Source organism: Acipenser ruthenus, chromosome 21, assembly GCF_902713425.1.
Source record: "Acipenser ruthenus chromosome 21, fAciRut3.2 maternal haplotype, whole genome shotgun sequence".
In the NCBI taxonomy this organism is placed as follows: Eukaryota; Metazoa; Chordata; class Actinopteri; order Acipenseriformes; family Acipenseridae; genus Acipenser; species Acipenser ruthenus.
The window spans coordinates 18,048,491-18,069,554 of NC_081209.1; the positions used below are offsets into that span (position 1 = coordinate 18,048,491).

General features: G+C 39.5%; 1 protein-coding gene across 1 annotated transcript; it reads right to left on the minus strand.

Annotated features, from left to right (window-relative positions):
- Positions 1-9,398: 9,398 nt before the first annotated feature.
- Positions 9,399-20,788, minus strand: LOC117428381 (neuronal acetylcholine receptor subunit beta-4-like). The gene is made up of 6 exons (XM_034047294.3): positions 20,255-20,788; positions 13,623-13,768; positions 13,175-13,219; positions 12,235-12,344; positions 9,855-10,845; positions 9,399-9,608 (listed from the first exon to the last, which is right to left on the minus strand). Exons 1-6 carry the CDS (start codon positions 20,313-20,315, stop codon positions 9,465-9,467), a joined length of 1,497 nt encoding a protein of 498 aa, XP_033903185.1. The 5' UTR covers positions 20,316-20,788; the 3' UTR covers positions 9,399-9,464.
- Positions 20,789-21,064: the final 276 nt, after the last annotated feature.

The following is a 21,064-nucleotide window of genomic DNA, read 5'->3' on the forward strand; positions in this document are numbered from 1 at the left end:
GAGAGAGAGAGAGAGAGAGAGAGAGAGAGAGAGAGAGAGAGAGAGAGAGAGAGAGAGAGAGACGAGGGGATATCTGGGCATTTAATTAAACAAAAGACAAAGGTCATCAATACTTGTCTGGAGATTACAATATGGGATACGTGGACTCACAGGGGGGTCATTTAAAAGTCTCAGCACATTCACGTAAAGGGACGTTTTGGGTAATTTCAAATGGGACCAAACTCATCCATGCAACAGACAATATCTAGGCACACAGAGACAATTACACTTTAGAACATCAATAATCAATACACTTTTAAAACTGGGATCAATCAAATTACCACATACCACATATGGAAAAACAAAACATAGCTTCTGAATTATATACCTGTATATACAAAAAATACCAGTAACCAAACAGGTACTTTAATGAGAACCTATGGTAGCTATATAAAGAATATAATCAATAATAATACTAATGCAGTAATACAAATCCCAATAAAAACAATTACAAAATGTATCAGTAGTTGTAGTCCTATTTCGTGCCAGTAGGGGGACTACACCACCCACCCAGTGGCAGACAGGTGCACTGGCTGCCCAATGGCAGGAGGACAAAAATTCAGTTTAGCACCCCCTAAACAAAAGGGGGTGCTAACAAAAACTGGCAACTAAATAATTTTAAATAAAAGAAAACAGTAAAAGGACTGTAAATTAAATTTTTAAAACAAACGGGGGGGGGGGTACAGAGAACGCCCCCTAGAGCTCACTGGTCGACCATGTCACCAGCGGACTCCGCGTGGGCATGCTCTAAATTAATCCGGGACTGGACTAGGGCCCTGAACATGGCCCCACAGTAGTAGTAGTAGTAAATGCAAACGTTGATAAAGTTTTGACATGGCTAACATATCTATATCACTTAATAAATTAAACACTACATCTTGACTGAACTGTAAAAACAAGCAAACAAAAAATCTTGGCACCAAAGACATCGACACTGCAGTGTTTTTAATTTCCAAATGAACTTTATTTCACCTTTGGTGTTAAAATAAAAATGCTACTAACTGCTATAATAAGAAATTATATTGTTTAAGACTAAACTTCTAGAGATTACTTGAAGGCTGAATAAAAACAGACCCCATAATATATCTGAACTTTGGCAAAGGACAGCACGAAAGACTAATCATAAAGCTCAAAGCGGTATCCAAGGTTGTACATGCAGACGGATTCATGAATGGTTTAAACCCAGGAAGCTGAGGTGTTTGTAATGGTAAGACTTCTACCTTGGGCCTCTCACTCAGTGAGAGGCATTCATTTCCTAGATAGGGACGGTAATCAGCACTTTTGTACAAACTGAAAACAACACAAAGTACCATGTTCACAGATATGGGTTCATTTTGTCTTTATATTTGTGTTTATATCTTTAGCTTATTAACAAACTACTCTTTTCCTGCAATAGATGTGTTCAATTTACCAAGCTGGTTTCTCCAGTTTTAAGATTAGGTTAAAACCTCAGCACTATGGTATTCATATTGTGTATAATTTGAACAGGAAATGTGTTAATGTACAGAAATCAGTATAATTCATATTTTGTATTGTTTCAGCCTAGAATTTTCTACAAAGTTCAATGCTACTTTCCTTGTAAACAGCTGCATTTCTTCAGCCAAGATGACAATCAGCCAAGATGTGCAATAAAGGTACAGCTTACATACAGTAAAATGCAGTGAGGAGCTAATACTGTAATAAAAAAAAACCAGCAAGTTTTAAATAAATCTGCTTAAGGATAATAAATAACTATTATGTACGAGAAAAAAAAAAGTTCAGATAATTTCTAAAACAAAATGGTGTAAAAAAAACAAACAGTAAAAACAAACTGCTCTTGTAGATCTAGCAAGTGACATAACTTTGCATGTAGGGACTCTTCAATTAACATCCAGAGTCATTTGTTTGAAGCTTACTGCAAGGAATGATTATATATATTACTTGAACAAACATGTTCCATTAGCCTCCTCTTTAACTCGCATCCCTTGCAGTAGAAATGTAATATTGATTCAATATTGATTGTTCTCCCAATTTATTTTAGATTGGTGATCTTCAATAAAGATGGGGACATGATATAAGCATTTGATCTAGGAAAGGCAGTCATCAATAAGCAACAGAGTTAACAAAAAATCGTTCCTTTGAAGTCTTTTATGCAAGAGTACACTAACAGTATATACAAGCCTTACCATTTATAAACTGTGGATGTATTTGTATTGTATTAGGTGTTGTTAAGAGCAGGATAATCAACTCTGGAGCAGAAAAAATGTTACAATACAACACTATTTAGATCTGTCACTGTTTATGTCATTAAAATAGACTTCATAGAGTACAATAAAAACCAAACTCCAGGGGTCCCCTGCATGGGGTGCAGGGTGAGTCACATAGTCAGCACAGGTTCAGAACAGGTAAGAGCTGCTGTGTATCAGAAGAAGATGACCTCTCACGCTGAAACAGGAGTAGTTATATTTAAAATCTGCCCCATTCAATTCAGATCAATATTCAAGACACGTCAGGTATGTAGATCTGCGTTAGCATTGTGGCACAGGAGGTCATTTTCAATTTGAAGAGTACATTCAATTTGTACTTAAATTGAAAATCCTGCCTTTTACTGAACAGAAACCTGCTGACGATGATCGAATATTCTGACTCCTGACGCATCATTGCTTTGAATTGACCTGTGCACATGTGAACTGCCACAGAGCCTGGGATTAGTATAATTACAAGCCAGCTGTTTACAGGAGGCTTATTACAAATCATTAGTAAGATGGCTACAGGATTGGTTTCGTTTGACTTTTTGGTTTACGGGTGATAAATCCGCTTTGGGGTGTCATACTTTATTATTATTATTATTATTATTTATTTGCAGACGCCCTTATCCAGAGCGACTTACAATTGTTACAAGATATCACATTATTTTTTACAACATTACCCATTTATACAGTTGAGTTTTTACTGGAGCAATCTAGGTAAAGTACCTTGCTCAATGGTTTATATCATCGGTACGCAGTCAGTGAGTTAATGTTGAACAGCTGTATTGTTGAACCCTGATTAAAATCACCCCGCCCAAGACGATATCTGGAATGGTCTTGAGTGTTTAAACACACATGAAGTCACTTACAAGTCTTACAGTAGGGTTTATAATACACAATACATTCAGTTACATCAGAAACCAAGAGTTCATTTTAAACTACAACCCTGTTTAATGAGTACCAAACAAAGCCATTTCCCATAGTCATTTCTAGGTTATTTGACACTAGGAAGTCATTACTAAACCAATGGCATGTGTCTAATGAATGACTAATGTTATTTAAACAGGGTACGTTCTACTGTAATGTGGCTGATTAGTTAATAATATTAACATCAGCATAATAATAATAATAATAATATATTTATATAGGTAGGCTGTGAACTGTGCATTATATGACAGTGAACATTATAGGACATTGATTTAACATCTCAACCGCAGGATGTAGCACAAGGAGGTTAAGTGACTTGCTTAGGGTCACACAGTGAGTCAGTCAGTGGCAGAGGTGGGATTTGAACAGGTAACCTTCTGGTTATAAGCTCTGGATTTTAACCACTGGACCACACTGCCTCCTTAAGACCTTTACCTACCTCTCGATTAGAGCTTGCTCTTTAATTGACTGTTAGGACATTCGTCTTCGAACCGTGTGGTTTTACGGTTCGCATCCAGCCCTTGTCTTTCCATTGAACTCAACAGGCTGAGATGCTAATTCATTACAATTGCCATCTAAATCTTCGGATGTCTTTTTTTACTTTGCACAGTCGGCTACCGCTGCAACCCACTTACCAATCAAGAGAACTTACGATTAGAAGCTGAATATAATTTAATGGGTATTCTGCATTATAATAACGCTTCGTTATATTTCACTACTTGCACGGTGTACTTTTATTATAGGTAACCTAAAGAGACGAGCAGTGACAGATACAACAGTCTCCCTGCTAATGGTTTTTGCCTCCAGGGTACCACATATTTCAGATTTTTATATTTATGTCCCTGTCAGCATTCAACTGAGTCATTGCTACTGAAGGTAATTCACTAACCTACCACTCTTACTGTCTCTCTTGAGTTGAACTTAAAAACACTGCAGTGCAGCACAAGTAAGCCCCCCCTCCTTGTCCACAGAGCATGGATACAAACCAAACTTTGCCACACCTCTGTTGTGTGGGGTGAAGAAACCGTTCTGTCACCATTCCTGTCCAAGGGCCCAGTTGTGTTGAGTTGTATGGCTGTTTTGTGATGTGGTCTATTGTTAACTGAAAGCTAAGATTACCACGTTTCATTTGTGACCAGTGTTATCGACCCCTGCAAGTGAGACAATAAATAAAACAATAAAATCTCTGCTTCTACAAACAAGCCTGCCTCTTTTACACTGGGACCTAGCTTGGCAAGTGCATAGTTGCCAGGCTTCAAACCCAGAACTGCAGAGCAAAGGGTAGTGCATTGATTTCACTGTACCACCTTGCTGTCTTTATCCAGAGACAGTTCTCAAAAGTTTAAGAAATATTTTAAGGATTTTTTTTGTCTGTTTCTGAAAGCTTGTTTATAAACATTCTCGTATTTTTATAGTCATTTTAGAAATCCATCAATTTTACAAAAATCCTCAAAAAATCTATATTTATAATAAAAAAATATAGAAATATAGCACTCCATAGAAATCCACAGAAATATGGTGAAAACGTATTTGGACTGTGACCCACTTACAACAACAAAAACTACTTCATTTTTGTTGGGTTGTCCCTGAAGAGAACTGTGCTTTGTTTGTACATGTTCGATGGCTTTAAGCTTTCTTGTGCCAGTAGCTCCCCACACACCACACGCTGAGGTTGTGGTTCCTCTTACTGGCCAGTCCAGATTAAACCACACTGCAAACATTTCAGATCGTATTTTCCAAACCTTGGCTTTTAGCTGCTGCTGCTGCTCGTTGCCTCAACACCTGCCATAGCACCTCTCTTACCTGAACCTGAACCTTATGAATAATAATTCTGAGTTTAAAATGAACTTTTCTAAAAGACCTGCTGCAAAACACTTGTAGCCATGACATGTACTTTGATTGTGAGGTAGTCATCTTGCAGCCAACCTTCTCCACACATTTGTATAGTTCATCTTTAATTCGCTAAAACCAGCTACTTACCTGTTGTGGTACTGTTGCAGTGCAATACCATAAAAATGTAGCAGCTTTGCAAAGAGAACCCTCCATCTCTCTCAACACCATTGGAAGCAAATCCGCTCTCCTTTTACAGGACCATTCTGGACCATTTGTTAATCATTGAGGAATGGTCATATATGTCTCCAGGATATAAAAAACACAACCTTGCAGATTTGTTATTGCAATCATTTTATTACACCAGACAGCACCAAACGCCTACTTCTGACATTTAATACACCAAATAAGTTTGGTGATTATTGCTGTAGATGGAAGCATCTATTATTAATATAACTTGTTTGGGACAAAATGGAAGATATGTAATTTTGTCATAAACAGAAATCATTTTTAAAAAGTGGTATAGAGGTTATGCCATTTTTCTTTTGATATATGCATTGTAAATGATTTCACCTCTCACGGGTTCGTTGCCCCTTTAAAAACTGACCACGTACAACAGAAATGGATTTTTACAGCGCGGTTGCGCTACTTTAAATTAAACACAAAACAAAACAAAATACAAACAAACACCTAACTCTGATTTGGAGCGCTAACTGTACAGGTAATTTCCCTGACTAACTTGCAGGACGGCTAAGCCGTTTACCTGGCATCACACACTAACACAGCATTTACTTATTTTTTTGTTCTGGACTGCTCGGAAGCAGAGCACCTCTCTTCTGCTTCCTTCTACTCAGCAGCCTCGAGCACACTGGCTGTTCTCTTTAAATACCCTGCACCTGGCTCTAATTTACAATAATAGCCAGGTAGGGACCACACACCGGCGACGAGGGACCCCAACCATTTGACAGGGGCGACCGGAACGACAACCGGGGCACTGGAGGCTGCAGCAGCGGGCAGAGGTCTGCAGCTGGGACCCAGTGTAGCGACATCCGGTCACCAAGGGGGAGTGAAGCAGTGACCAGGGGGAGTGTAAGCGACGTCTGGGAGCAGATCAGCGACGTCTTAGTGTCCGGGAGGAGCGGAGCAGGGGACCAGGTGGAGAACTGTGACCGATTCTGCCGACTCCTGGGCTCTAGGTCTAGTGAAGGGAGGTGCAGGCCAACCGACAGGGTGTCCAGGAGCAAGGGGCGAGGGACCGAACGCAGTGACGCCGGACTGGACCGTAGGGGTGGTTGTCAGGGCTGTGGTGGAGGTATGCTCTTCACCTCCTCCCCTCTGGGCTCCGGAAGCGGCGGCTCCTCCCCTCTGGGCTCCGGAAGCGGTGGCTTCTCCCCTCTGGGCTCCGGAAGCGGTGGCTCCTCCCCTCTGGGCTCCGGAAGCGGCGGCTCCTCCCTCTCTAGCTCGGGAGACTGCGGAGCTGCGCTAGTCTGCTCCCACACCTGGATCAACCGCTCCAACTCGGTTGGCTCCCACTCCTGTCTCTTCTTGATTTTTACAGCGCGGTTGCTCTACTTTTAATTAAACACAAAACAAAACAAAATACAAACAAACACCTAACTCTGATTTGGAGCGCTAACTGTACAGGTAATTTCCCTGACTAACTTGCAGGATGGCTAAGCCATTTACCTGGCATCACACACTAACACAGCATTTACTTATTTTTTTTGTTCTGGACTGCTCGGAAGCAGAGCACCTCTCTTCTGCTTCCTTCTACTCAGCAGCCTCGAGCACACTGACTGTTCTCTTTAAATACCCTGCACCTGGCTCTAATTTACAATAATAGCCAGGTGCAGGGAATCATTATTAATAAAACAATTAACAAACAATTAAATTAAACAATAACACAATTAGCAAATTAAATGAAACAATAAAGCAATACAATCAAACAAAAAGGTGCATTCCACACAAGTTTCTCTCGCAGGGAGGTTTTAACCCCCTCCCTGCTGTCTCACGCAACCCGCTATCTTACAGCATATATAAAAGTCAGCAATACATTTTAGTAAGAAGCATTTATACAAAACCTTCAATGACTTATATGGAAACAATGAGTAACCTTATTTAATCCAATTAGCAATAAAAGTGGTTGAATAGCAGAAATAGCTGTGTGCTTTTAAACCACCCCCTGCCCCCATCTATTCTCTTGGTGTCATCCAATCTTATAAGGAATGAAAGTGCTGCTCTCATGCTTGTCTCATGCTTGGAGTAGTGGTTAGGGCTCTGGAATCTGGAATGGGTTGTGGGTTCAATCCCTGATGGGCGATGGGCGATGCTGCTGCTGTACCCTTGAGCAAGGTACTTTACCTAGATTGCTCCAGTAAAAACCCAATTGGGTAATTGTATGTAAAAAATAATGTATGTAAAAATAATGTGATATATTGTAACAATTGTAAGTTGCCCTGGATAAGGGCGTCTACTAAGAAATAAATGATAATAATACTTCTCCATTTGCTACATATGTCTAGACATATGTCTAATTCCAGGAAGTCTGTTACTGCTTTACTTCCTTGGTCATTCCACCCAGCAGTATCTTACTGGGTCAAAGCATGTTACTGGCTGAAATCATGTCACTCAATAGGGGGAGTAGCTGATTGGTTATTGACAGGAACAAAGCCAATGAAGGGGTGGAGACAATTTCACCCTCCAGGTGAAATGACCCATTAACAGTAAGACAGTCTAAAAGCATCCGTTTGGTACTGAAAGAAATTCTAGATGAGACTCCCTAATATATACACAAAGGGAAGTGTATACTGTACATACATACACAGCTTTACAGTATATTCCTAAATTGCTATTATAACATGGATTATATAAGTTTTTCTTTTAAAATGCACTTTAATAAGACCAGTGGATACAACAGTAATCCAGGTTTTAAGGCTGGTTCCCACTGGACAAATGCTACTAACCCACACCACACAGAATTGCATGATGATGCTGGTGATAGGAATTGTCTAATCTCAACTTTTATATGCTGCGGTGGTGACCTGTGGTAAGCAATAAATACTACCTTGCTGCTCTAGTACGTTGTCCAAAATGGTGGCTTTATGTTTTTAAATTGGAGAAATGAAAAACTGAGCACTTTCATGAGCAGCATGAATCGTCACTGAAACTACTGTAAAACACCCTTGCCTTCATCAAATAATTTGCCCAGTGTGAACCAGTCTTTCTGATAAGTATTATAAGTTATTAAATCACAATGAAAAACAGATGACAAGCCTTTTTAATTGTGCTAATGTAGGTAATCTCTTTATATAGTGGTTGTGGTTTAAACGTGTATTTTGTCATTGACTGAGTGCAAAATTTACACTCTGCAAAGTTATCAGTGTATTTGCTACTAATGCTTTCTAATGGGGACTTATAACAATATTTAGTAGGGTTCTGAAGTTGTTTTCTATGTTTCTTCTTCAGTAAAATGCAATTGTTTAATCCTGAGTTAATGTTGTTTAACCCTTTGCTCTCCAGTGTGCAATATATTCGACATTGAGAAATGTAATTAGACACTGAGAATGGGAACATACCCCCCCCCCCAACATATACATATATACATACAGTATATATGTTTGAATCTAAACATTAATTAAAGCAGAATTTTTTTGTGAAAGGAGCCTTTTACTGCTGCTGCAAAATCCACAACAACACAAGAGCTGAAATCCTATTACTGCTATTGAGATACTGAGTTAGGAAGTTTCCATGATGTAGTGACACACCTCAAACCACAATGTAATAATACATAAAGAAGCCTGAGGTATTGTTAGTGTTCTTCAGACCATTTTTCATTTGACCATAGGGAAGTGGCATCTATAGCTGTGGGCAAATATTGAATTCCCGTTTTTATATTACAACAACAGTAGTTCTTTAATCTGTTATAGACTCCATTCATTGTTACAAAGTATGTTGTCTTGTGCACCAGCCTGACATCTGTTGTTTGAGTAAAACACAGAGGGAGCCTTATAGTAGGTATTACACCAACTATGATGGTTGTTGTATGTTAAATAAAAACAGTGGTGTTGCTATGAAATTTGTTTTTTTACTCACCTGAATTCTCACCTGAAAACATAATAAATGAAATTTGCACAACCTTTATTTGTACACATGGATAACAAGAAAGTACATCTCAACATTAAACTGTAAAAATAAAGCTTCCCAATTGATCATATGATAACATGTTATTTCAGTGTAAAGTAATAATCTTAAGGATAACTTTTGCTTATGCACCAATAGCATTGCTTCTGACCAGAACACCACAGCCAACTACCCATAGCTATTAAATATGGGCTATTACCAAAATGGTTGGACACATCTTGTCATTGAAAGCACTTTGTATATAAAGAGGGCTGTCAGTTGTTTTGTTTTTTTTGCTTGTTTTTTTTTTGCAGTTGAAGTTTAAGGGTGGCCGATCGTCACAGTGTGATTCTGAAAGAGAGGTTGGAGGAAAAGTCCAAGAGTTCCCACCACACAGACAAAAACAAAGATCCACAGAAACATCCGATCCACCACCATTGCTACATATTTCCAGTCTTCAATCACCTGGAAAACAGAGACATGGTCAGTGACTTTACCTCCGTAACCTCAGTGCTGAGGCTGATTTTACAAAATGTCTTGGAGTAAAGTTGTTATTGAAATTATAGTCCATTACAGTTACATACACCGTTAAATAGATATGAGTTCATGAATGACTTATATAATATAATACATTGACATGCAAATAATAAAAAAATGACCTATTGAGTTAGAATGCCCAACACTTGGAATTAACCTCCCAGGCAGACTTACACTTTGGTCATCATCATCTCCCCTCATATGATCAGCAACAAACTGGACCCCTTCAACAGCCTCCAGGACTTCAGGACCGTAGTGTGCTGAACCACGTTGACGGAAGTCCTGCTGGCTTGAAAAGCTATCTGGCATATCTGCTTTCCTGGCAGGGTTGACAAAGTAAGTGGCATTTTTGTAGAAGTGTCCAGAAGAGGCGGAACAGATGGAAGTGAAGGCAATGTGAGGGGGGGAGGCCAGTGCAGCCTTGCGAAGCTTGATCTGTTGCTGACGAAGCCTCTGTCTGGCTGAGCTGTTCTGGGGGCGCTTCATGAATAGGAGGGCAGGCAGCTTCACCATGAAGATTACTTTGACCCAGGATGGCATGGTGTGGGTGCTGGGGGAGCGGTGATGGACATTGAGGACACAAACACTGGTGATAATGGAGAAGGTCACCAAGACCATTGCGAACATCAAGTATTTCCCGATCAAGGGGACATCCAAGGAAGTGGGCGGTACAATCTTAGAAATCAGAAGCAGGAAGACAGTGAGGGCCAGAAGGACTGAGATGCACAGGGTCATCTTCTCGCCACAGTCTGAGGGGAGGTAGAAGACCAGAATTGCCAAGGAGGTGATGAGCACACAAGGGATGATAAGGTTGATGGTGTAAAACAAGGGCTTCCTCTTAATAATGAAGTCATAGGTGACGTCTACATAGGTAGGATCCAGAGGATTGACGATTCTCCGTCCAGGAAGTGCCACGATGTCCCACTCCCCACTTGGGGTGAAGTCATCCATGCTGGCCACCTCATTCTTCAGCACTAGGTCAATCTCCATGTGGTCGTAAGTCCAAGAGCGGAACTTGAGGGTGCAGTTTTGCTGGTCAAACGGGAAGTGTTTGACCTCAATCTTGCAGGCGCTCTTGTAAATAGCAGGAGGGAGCCAGAAAATACTGCCATTGAACTGGACCACTGCATTCGTGAAGAGGGACACCTCGTATGTGCCGTCCGCACTGCAGAGATAGGGAGAACACGGTTTCTATTTATTTATTTAATTATTTCTATTTATTTCATTTATTTTAAATGTTCTTACTAGACTAGTCCTTATGAGAGAAAAAAAATGCTTTGAAGGGGGACCTAGGGCAACAGCTGGCAATTACTGTCTCTACACAGCCACAAAGCATCAGTCTTTTATTGGTTAGGAGAGCATTTGAGCTAATACCTAATACCCATATCCTAATGCCATTTTACCTCTTTTTAGGTGGGACTACTAAAGGGTTATCAGCTTATGAAATAACCCTATAATCAGGGGTTCACATAACTTGTAACATTAGGTTTTCACGTGAGAACCAGCAGAAATGGTTTGGGACTCACCAAAATTATCTGATGAACGGCACTCATCTGTATTGCTGGTTATACAATTTTTAACAAATCACCCGCATTCTCTATTTATTTCCATAGCCTACCACCATATTCCCACCCTGGGGATTAAAAAGTAAAAACCAAAACATTTTGTCACTTTATTAGTGTTGTTGAACATGCTAGCTTGGCACAATGGTATTTTACTGAGGGGAAAAAAATATATAATTTTAAGTATAATGCTTAAGTAAATGTATTTCTTTTAAACTTCTCTCATCTGCGTTCAGTTTGGGAAGTGATGCGTCAGAGAGCTTCACAATGCCACTCCCCGTAACTGCATCCCGTTTCTCTGAATGGACGGTTCAACAGAGATCCCTGCTATCATTGGTTGTTTCAAGTGCCCATTAAAAGAAAATGATTGATATTATCAACTGGAGTGGTTTCACCTGTCGTTCTCCATTTTGTAACAAAAACTTGACGTAGCTAATGATAGCACTAGCAGGGAAGGACTTTTAATTAATTTGGAACCCTGAGACTGAATAGAAAACCCTGAGTCTCCTGGGAAAATCTGGAGGTTAAGCAGGCATGGGTCACAGCCAGATGATATGCTTGACCTTGCAAGCGTAAGTACCCTCTCTGTCTTTATGAAATATGCTTTCCTGTTAAAAACGGTCTGTCGGTACGCCTTTGCGTCTTAAAAAAACAACATGGAACATTGATGCACATGCTTATCTGTTATGTGAACACCTGCCTATAATTATACCTGTCATGCACTTCTACAAAATAGATCTCACATCACAGCATTTGTAGAATTTGTAGATTTTTAATGTGTACCACTATAATAAAACACCTAAGAAAAATATTACTATGCAACCAATGGTAATATAAATTGACCTGCTATACTGTTCTCTATTGACAAAAATAAATCTATTTTAAAGGTCTGTATAGCCAATACATATTCCTCTTCAGATATGAGGTTCCAATAATGCATCACTAGATAGATTAATTGATTACTGAGCCTGTTGCTCTCCACACATACATACTTGTTGTAGAGCACTATATCAGGGAGCCATATGTGTCGAATAGGTATCCTTAATTTGTCAATCCCATCATACTCTGAAGGGTCCCAACTCAGACGATAATCATCCCACTCCTGTGGAAACAGCCAATACAACCAGGGTAAGAATTAAGATGGTGTTGATTCTTTTACATTTGGTCCAGGCATTAATGGACCTGCTAAGAGATCTGCTAATGTCCAGCCGAAAGTAGGGAGCATTTCTGTTAAGAAATGTAAACAGTTCACAGTAACACAGACTGGGATCAAGCTCCTCTGAATGTAAAGATAAAGTTAAACAATTGTTAATATTGTGACAAACCAAGGGGCAGTGTGATCAATGGGAGGTATTTAAGGACAGAGGTTTTAATGGGGTTGTGTCCTCTCACAAAATGGCGGCCGCGAGAAGGACTACAACAGACAAAATGGCCATCCAAAAAGACTACAATTACCAGAACCCAAGATAAGCACACAGGGTGTGGTCAGCACACCTGCACTGGGTGTGGCCAGCCCAGATAAAAGATAAAATGTTGATAGAGGAGAAGGAGAAAAAGGTTGGTGTTGTGGGAGATTACAAGAGAAAAGGTGATATTTTTTAGTGTATGACTTTGGACCGTTTTAAGAACTGTGTTCTGTTTATACGACGCTGCTCACTGGAAACAGTGCCAAATAAACATACAGGTACTGCCCTGTTGGAAAAGAGCTTCCAAGGTGAGACTCTTGTATTTTCTCCCATACCGATTTGTGTTCTAGTCCGCCTACACAGGCAAGACTTTGTCACAATATAAAAATGCATTGAACACAGTTTACAGACAGATGAAAATCAGTCCCTTCATTTTCATGTGACAGATAAAATGTGTGTCTCATTAACATTATTGTACGGCACACACTTTTAGGCAAGTATTAAAACCAACACTCAGCACTCTCACCTGAGTAAGCCAGACATTTGTGGTCATGATCTGCTCTCTTTCATTCTATGGAGGCAAAAAAAAACTTTTGATTAAAAAAAAAAAAAAACTGTCACAACCTGCTTTAAACACTGATGCAATATTAGTGCTAGTCTATGTTTTACTTTCTATAACAATCGCAAGTTGGAATTCTACCTACCAGCATCCCATCCCTGTGTATGTGTATGCTTTTGCTGTTTAGGTAATCCTTTGTCTGTTAATAGTAGCAGAAAGCATGTATTTGAACCAATGACTTCCTGGCCCAGGTAGCCACAGAAATTGTCTTTATTTGAGTGGGGTCCCATTTTGTAGGGTAGGACAGATGTAACAATAAGGCACACATTTACCAATGTGGACAATAGCTTGACAAATGTGTCTGCACAACAAAGTTTATTTTTGATGGAGTGTAAAAGTAATAGGGGCTCCTTACCACACTGATGAGCTGCGCGAGGGAGACCTGGAGCTGAATGGAGACCCGCTGTGTGTTGTTAATAGCTGGCCGGATCAGCTTGTTGTATCGTTTCTGGGAGAGCAGGTTGTTCATCAGCCTCTCCTCTGCATCTGCTGAGCTGCTTCCTGCAAACAGCAACAATGTAATACCATCTCTCTGGAGTGTGTTTGTAGCCGTCTATAAGTATTAAACACTCAGTTCCAAAATATGTAGCGCTATAGACAAGTACAAAACTAAAAGTAACATAATATATCAGCTTATCTCTAGCAAAAAGCAGAGAGCAAGTTCTGTTAAGAAAACCTCTGCATGACAAAAAAATACAAATAAAGTTGCACGTCTACCATGTTATTTAGCCCTTTCAACATACTGGGGTATAAAAAAAAAAATTGATACAATAATACACTGATAGGAAAATGATTAAAAAAAAAAAACACTCCACAGTCGTACAAGGGTAGAAGTACAACATCCCAAAAGACCAGCACCCTTACTCTTTATTGTACCTGGGCAGAAATAAAATAACTTATTTTTAATCGACATTATGTTCTATGCCTTTAGGTAAAGTATAAGCGCTATGACGGCCAGCCTTGTCTGTAGATTCATCAGTTTACTGGTTCTGTCCCACTGCCTTTTTTTTGGGGCAGTGTTTGCTGTACATGCATAAAAAAGGAAGAGTACATATATGACTTTATTTCTAGGTGTGATTAATGTTAAGTATTTTATTTTAAATTATCATTGAAAAAAAGATATATGCGATTTTGGAAATATTTTGGAAATATGTTACAAACCAGTGGATAACAGGTTAGATACCTGTTAGCATAGGTTATATAGACTGTTCATCCTATTCTATTCTGTAATATATTGATGTGGCAGGGCTGAGGCCCTGCACACGTAAACAGTATTTGTTTATTTGTTTATTTGTGTTTTTTTTATTTTTTTATTTAGTAAATTAAGTTTGTTGAAATGATAGGTTTTGTAAAATATGGCGGGGCAGGGGTTAGAATCCCCTCCCTAATAAGACGGGCATGGAATGTGCCCAGGTGTTAACTGATGAACCCTGGTCACATGCTATAAAAGAGGAGCCAGTTCCTTTGGTCTAAACAAGCTGGAGGTAAAGGTCTATGGCTCGGCTATGAACAAGCATGACTGTTTTATCCAGGGTGAGCTACTCGTTATCACCTTGTGTAGACCAAGATAACAGCAACTTTCAAGAAAACGACTGCTGTTTTGGCCAGCTTTGGTTTTGTTCGCTGTGTTTTTTCTGCCACTGGGTTTTGTTTTACATTTTTGTGTTTATTATTTCTGTTACACTTTGTTTGTGTACTTGGGCCTGTGTGCTACATCATTGTTGGTATAGCCACATGGACTCAACAAATCCCGCCTTAGCTATTGTCATTGCTAGTCCGGCAATTTTATTGCGATTCCTGTATAAATTGTAAATAAAACCTGGGCGTCTGTGCTGACCTGTCAGCCGCAATCTCTCTGTCTCTCTCAATCTCTCGCTGCTGATTCACACACCCCTATTACAAATGCCCAGGATATTCCAGAAATACTGTTTTGGAAGACAGTTTCGGATAGAACAGCACCAATATATCAAATACTAACAGCCAAAACAAAACTAGGGTAATAACCTACTCTTCAACCCTGACATTTCATCCGAACCAGTGTGGATTTTATTGCTGTTTCACTTTCATTGTACATGCTGACACAGCACCATCTGCTCTTGAAGTCAGATACATCTGAATTAACAAATCTAACCACACGGTCTCCCAGTAACAGCTAAACTGCTAACCACAAGGCTAAACTGCATCACAGTCCCTCATCTGTATCTTGTCCACTCTCCTCCCAATCCCCGGCCCTAGCCACTAGAATACACTGCCTTATAGTAAGTGTTCTTAATGTAACGCATTAAAGTAACAAGTTACTTGTAATCAGATTGTTTTTTAAGTAACTTATTACAGAAAGGTATTACTTTTCATAATATTACAAAGTAATCAGACTACTTCTCAGGGCTAATTGTAATAGAGTCTCGTCACTGGCTTCTTGGCCGCTGGGGTATGTTTGCAGGAGAGTCAGATTCTCCGTCTTAAACTTGCTACCTGATGTGTTTGGTTGTGGCAAAAAGTTGTGCGTTTGGCCAGCTGTGGATCCATAAGCAGCAGATGGGCGCACCCCAACAGTTAGGGTTAGGGTTACCTGACTATAAAAGAAAGAGCTGACACACTATCGGAATGCTGGGAGCCAAGGTACAACCACCTTTAATGGAACAAGACCTGGAAAATCGCTGTGCATTATGTTAGTCATGGTTTTCCTCCGTATCTGTTTTTACCTACCTTACTACCATTAAAATTAATTAGTAACACTGTGGCAGTGTGGCAAGGTGAAAGCCCTGCTGGTTCACAGGTGTGTGGGGAATGTTGGCTGGCAGGGAGGGGGTTAAATTCCTCCCTGCAAAAACATGTGGGAATGTGGCTGATGTCTGGATCTGAGTTTCTACGGGGCTCTATCCCACTACTGACACCACAGTGTGACAGGGTAGCGTCACAGCCAAGCTGTTACCAGCAGGAAGAGAGACAGAACACAGAAAGCTACAGTGAAGCGCCATCGAGCATGTTTAATAACAAACATATACTATAAACAAAACACATTAACAAATAAAAAGGCACAAGGGCCAAAACAAAAGGTCTATACACAAACTCATGCACAATACAAACAGCAATGAAATGCTTAATCACAATTTGAAAAGCAATTCTTATACACACTGATGTACAAACATCCCCCTATATCTCCATAATCTCATACTCTCAATAACTTATGCTAAATAACATTAATACAAAGTTACATGACAATTGGATAAGCGATTCACCAGATATGCTGTAAGCAAAAATATAAGCAGGATATACAGATGGAGAGATGTACGGACAGACAGACACCCCCATATACTGTATCTCAGAGTTTGATACTCTTATTAACTTATGCTAAATAACATTAATATAAAGTTCCATGACATTTGGATAAACGGCGCTCCAGATATATATGGAAAAATGGAAGTGCGACATGACCCCAGCATATCCTCTTTGTAAGAGATTTCATTTTCAGTGGGGGTTAAATAAACAGTAATATATAACTTCTATGAGGAGATGCCTCCTTCTTTTCACCAGCTATCACTACAGGGTGTGTTGATTTGTTTTTTATTTGAAATTGGTTTCCTTAGATGACCTTAGGTAGTCTCTGAAAGAATGTAAAATTTCAATAGAGGCATTTTTTGTTTTGCAGTTTTTTCTGCGGTAAACACACCACTCTATTTTTTTATTGTGCCTTAAACCATGTAGACAACAAAGTCTTCTTTTTTTATAAGCAATGCATACCATACTAAACTATCGACAAAAGCAGTAAGCTGACAAAATGGTCTCTATTAGAAAACCACATCACTGGGAGCACTGAGCACTTTGAGGCACTTTTTATCCCTTCTAAATTTCGGTCTGGTTGCATTTATGACGACATCAGCAACCCCCACAGCCACTTGTTCGAAGCTCTGTGACTTTTTATGCTTGACAAATCAGCCACCAAAATACCATGAAGAAAATGTTCTGTAAGAAGGATATCAAAAATCATTATTACAGAACATGTCAGGTTTGTTTAGTTTTCTGGCCTCATTATAGAAATCCACCTTGCTCAGGTTTGCTCAAAGAAAGTTCAAAATGCTGGTGACTTTTTTAAACATGCCAAGTATCCACCAGTAATAAATTATTAGGAACACATGTACAAATCAATATTATTCAAATGCAAAAGGTATTTAAATTATGAATTTAAGGGCAATGCAATAGGTGACCTCTCATAGTATGAAGCACCTGTATGTCTTTCTCTACAAAGCCATTCTGGAAAAACTACCACCCGTCTTAATAATGGAGCAATATTTCTGAACTGTCCGTGCCTCGGTTTGTTGTGAAAGATGCTGAGCTCCAGTTGAGCTGACAGGCTGTGGATTAGCTGATGCGGAAGTGGCGGGCACAGGATTGGTTGCTTTCATAGTTGCAAAGTATAAATTGTCTGGTTCCGATGGATAATAAAATAAATTTGAACCAACTGTGTCTATGTTTAGTATTTGCTGTCCAATAGAGCTTTCATTATGGAAGTCTAAGGTACTTTGGTAGATTAATTTTAATCTGATTGACAGTTGATACTGTGACGTAACAGTGGGCATCTGCTGTCTGATAAAAGCCTGCTAGAGCTGTAAGCTGATTGGCTGGTGGTACTGAATCATTTATTAATCTGTAATGGTGTCTGTCATTTGTCCAATCTTAGTGGAATGACCAAGAACACGTGTTACCTGCTCATTGTGTCCATTGCCTTCATTAAATTTGCTTCTTGGTGTCTAATAATTGCTTCTTGCTAATTCTGAGCCTCCGAACTGTAATGTATTATCCTCTCCGTGATAAGGTGCTTCCTGACTGCACTGTGTGTCCTCTTTCAACTTCCAAGAGTACCCTTGATCCTACTTTCACTACTAATTATATAGGTACTACTAACACTATCTACAGCTTGTCAAAAAGTAGTGTTGCATATACCAGCCATCGATTCTGATTATACAGAGTAAAACAAGTTAAAGTGCTGACATTGGTGTAAATGGTAGCACTTTAGCTGACAGGGCACACATAACTATGTAATGAAACAGTGCTAACTGGATAACTACCAGCGTCCCCTGCTCTTACATAACTAGTGTAAAACATGAGTAATTACATGGAAATGGCCTGTAATTACATCAGGTAACACAAGTGTCGTTCACAAGGCCCTTTCCATGTAATTGCACTGTTATTACCTCGTGGGAACATTGGGCTTATACACCATTTGATGTTTGAAGTAACTAAAGAGTAGGTGTTTTCATTTTTGCTGCTTGAAGATAAGAAAAGCTGTGCCTTTTTCTATTACATGTATTTTGAACTTTTCTGTTTCAGGATAACAATAACCAAATACAAAATTATAAAAAATGTATACTTGACACTATTTCCATATATTTTATTTGTGTTCAGTGCCATTTCCCTTTCCCAAACATTATGTATAACTCACTTCACATCCCTCCACTGATAGAAACAATTGTGAACACATTTCTCTCCAGTGGCGGCCCAGATGATTCACAAAGCTGCTGAAAGATCTACATAACAACACATATACATCACAATGACCTCAAATCAATTGGTGGTCATTATTTTAAAGTGCTCTGTAAAGCTTTCTCATAACGTACTTCAATATGCTATTTAGACCCAGGTTTAGACTGGAACTAAATCCTTTTATAAGTCACCTGTCCAGTTTCAAGCCTGGCACCAGGCAGTCAGTATCCACTGCATCACTCACCCTCAGCTAAACAAATCCGAGCCCCCAATGTCACTCTGAACAACGCCACCCAGACCAGCACCAGATGTACTGTAAGTGATTTTAATTCACTACAAGACCTAGGCTGGAATTAAAACTATGACCCAGAGGTGATAGCACAAAGAGCCGCTGACTCCTATAATGACCCCAGGGTTAGAAAGGACCACGTTCTGTCACCGACAGCCCCATAAGCACATCTAAAAAACCTCTGGTAATAACTCCCTATAGCTAATGCTCACTGTAGCTTTTCATTATGTTAAAATCAATATTGATTTACTCTCCCACCAGTACTTTCTGTGTGCATGTAATCCCCTAGTCTTCAAATTTTAGTGCTAATTTTGCAAATGGTGCTCTAAAGTCTTTCTGGCTGACGGATGAGGACTGTTACAAACCATCAATTAGGAATGCTTTGACAGCCCAGACAATGTGTTGTCAAGCTTTGAATAAAACCAAATAGAAACAGATGAAAATGTTGGACTGTTGTGCTATTGCTCAAATGCATGTATTTCCATGTCTACCCATCTATTTATCCCAGTGTGTATACAGTTAAGAAAATAGTTTTTTTTTTAAATGTATTATCCTCCATAAATAAGTAAGACATTCGTATTCCATGTTGGTGGTCTGAATACAGGAACTCCTTTATAAAAAGTGGGGAGGCAAAGATATTCACATACTTTAACCTACCCAAATACACAAGTAAAATGCAAGCTTAATAATTAGATAACATAATGTTAACGTTATGCATTTGTAGGATATAGACTAATAGTCGTTTTAAAGAGTCTCTTTGACACTCCTAATGACGTCAATGTATGTTCTCCAGACAGATTCATTTTATTTCGTTTGCTCAGCAACCCCACCCCCTCCCATTCAGACCTACTTTCTGCATGCTATACTGGAGTGGCAGAGATTAGCTTGCGTAATATTTAGTACAAAAAGGCAGTTATCAGCTTCGCTGTTGCAACATAGATTAGGCTATGGTTTAGGCTATATCTATAAGGAAAGCAAAGATTTCAGTTTAAATACAACATGTATAGCTTTAAACCATAAATCGTTTAAATAAATCCGTATTCCTGTATCATCCCACACACCGTATGCCCGCTGCAAGCTTTTCAAAGATTCCTAACTAGAAACAAATCGTAGAAAAACAGAGAAAATAAATGTAAACATATAATAACCTCAACACAGTGGTTACACGTTTATTAAATAAGTCGATCGACAATAATTTAAATAAAGGGTCTACTTACTTTTTATTAAAGTTAGGAGGAGAACGCAGAATGTCAGAGCGAGTTTCATGGTGATTTCCATACAGTCAATCGATATATGTTAGGTGCATCTTCATTCGATAACACAAGAAAAGATCGTGTACTGCATAGAGTAATTGCGTGTTTGTTTTTACATGAGCGCGAACAATGTTATACACGATGATACCTGCTCCGAATCTGGCTAAGCTAGGTAGAACTCCCTGTTACTTCCTTTGAATAACCTTACTTCTGTGCCCGTGAAAGAAACCAGCTGTGCTGCACCGAGTCAACTCGTGCTGTACATAGGGTGCATTATTAACGTCTCGCTCACCATCACGGTCTGCTGTGTGACTAGTAACCGCTGCACACACACGCACACACACACACTATGTGAGTTTAAGTCTGTGAAGGCGCTGTGTGGACAGTCTTTTCTCGCTTTGCTGTATACATGTCCGCGGGCGCTGTCCACTGCCCCTTGGTTCTGGAATTCTTGCTGGTGCCGCTGGTGTTGAATCCGTTCAAAGATCTCAGCAAACACAGCGCATTATGCGATCAACTAATTCATTGCTGACAGAAGCACAGGGACCATAAGTCTGCCAGCCAGCTTGAACTTCTTTCCGGGTGCTTGGATGGGTCAATATAAGCAGGGTACTGTATGTTGCTGTTTTCACTGCCATATTCCAAAACTGGCGACTTCTTAATTAATAGGGCTAACACTTCAAGCAGATTCTTTGCTGTGGTCAGATCATTTAACGCAACAGCTTTTTCATTAAAACGTTTTTAGATTATTATTATTATTATTATTATTATTAT

What these genes read in the sequence shown, in the direction of transcription:
- LOC117428381 (XM_034047294.3), bottom strand. Translation starts at nt 20,315, where the DNA reads ATGGAAATCACCATGAAACTCGCTCTGACATTCTGCGTTCTCCTCCTA. An exon ending in CAAATGTCTGGCTTACTCAG is followed by an intron (nt 12,345 to 13,174) that starts GTGAGAGTGCTG and finishes CTGTTTCCACAG; the next exon opens with GAGTGGGATGATTATCGTCT. An exon ending in GAGATGATGATGACCAAAGT is followed by an intron (nt 9,609 to 9,854) that starts GTAAGTCTGCCT and finishes TCTGTTTTCCAG; the next exon opens with GTGATTGAAGACTGGAAATA.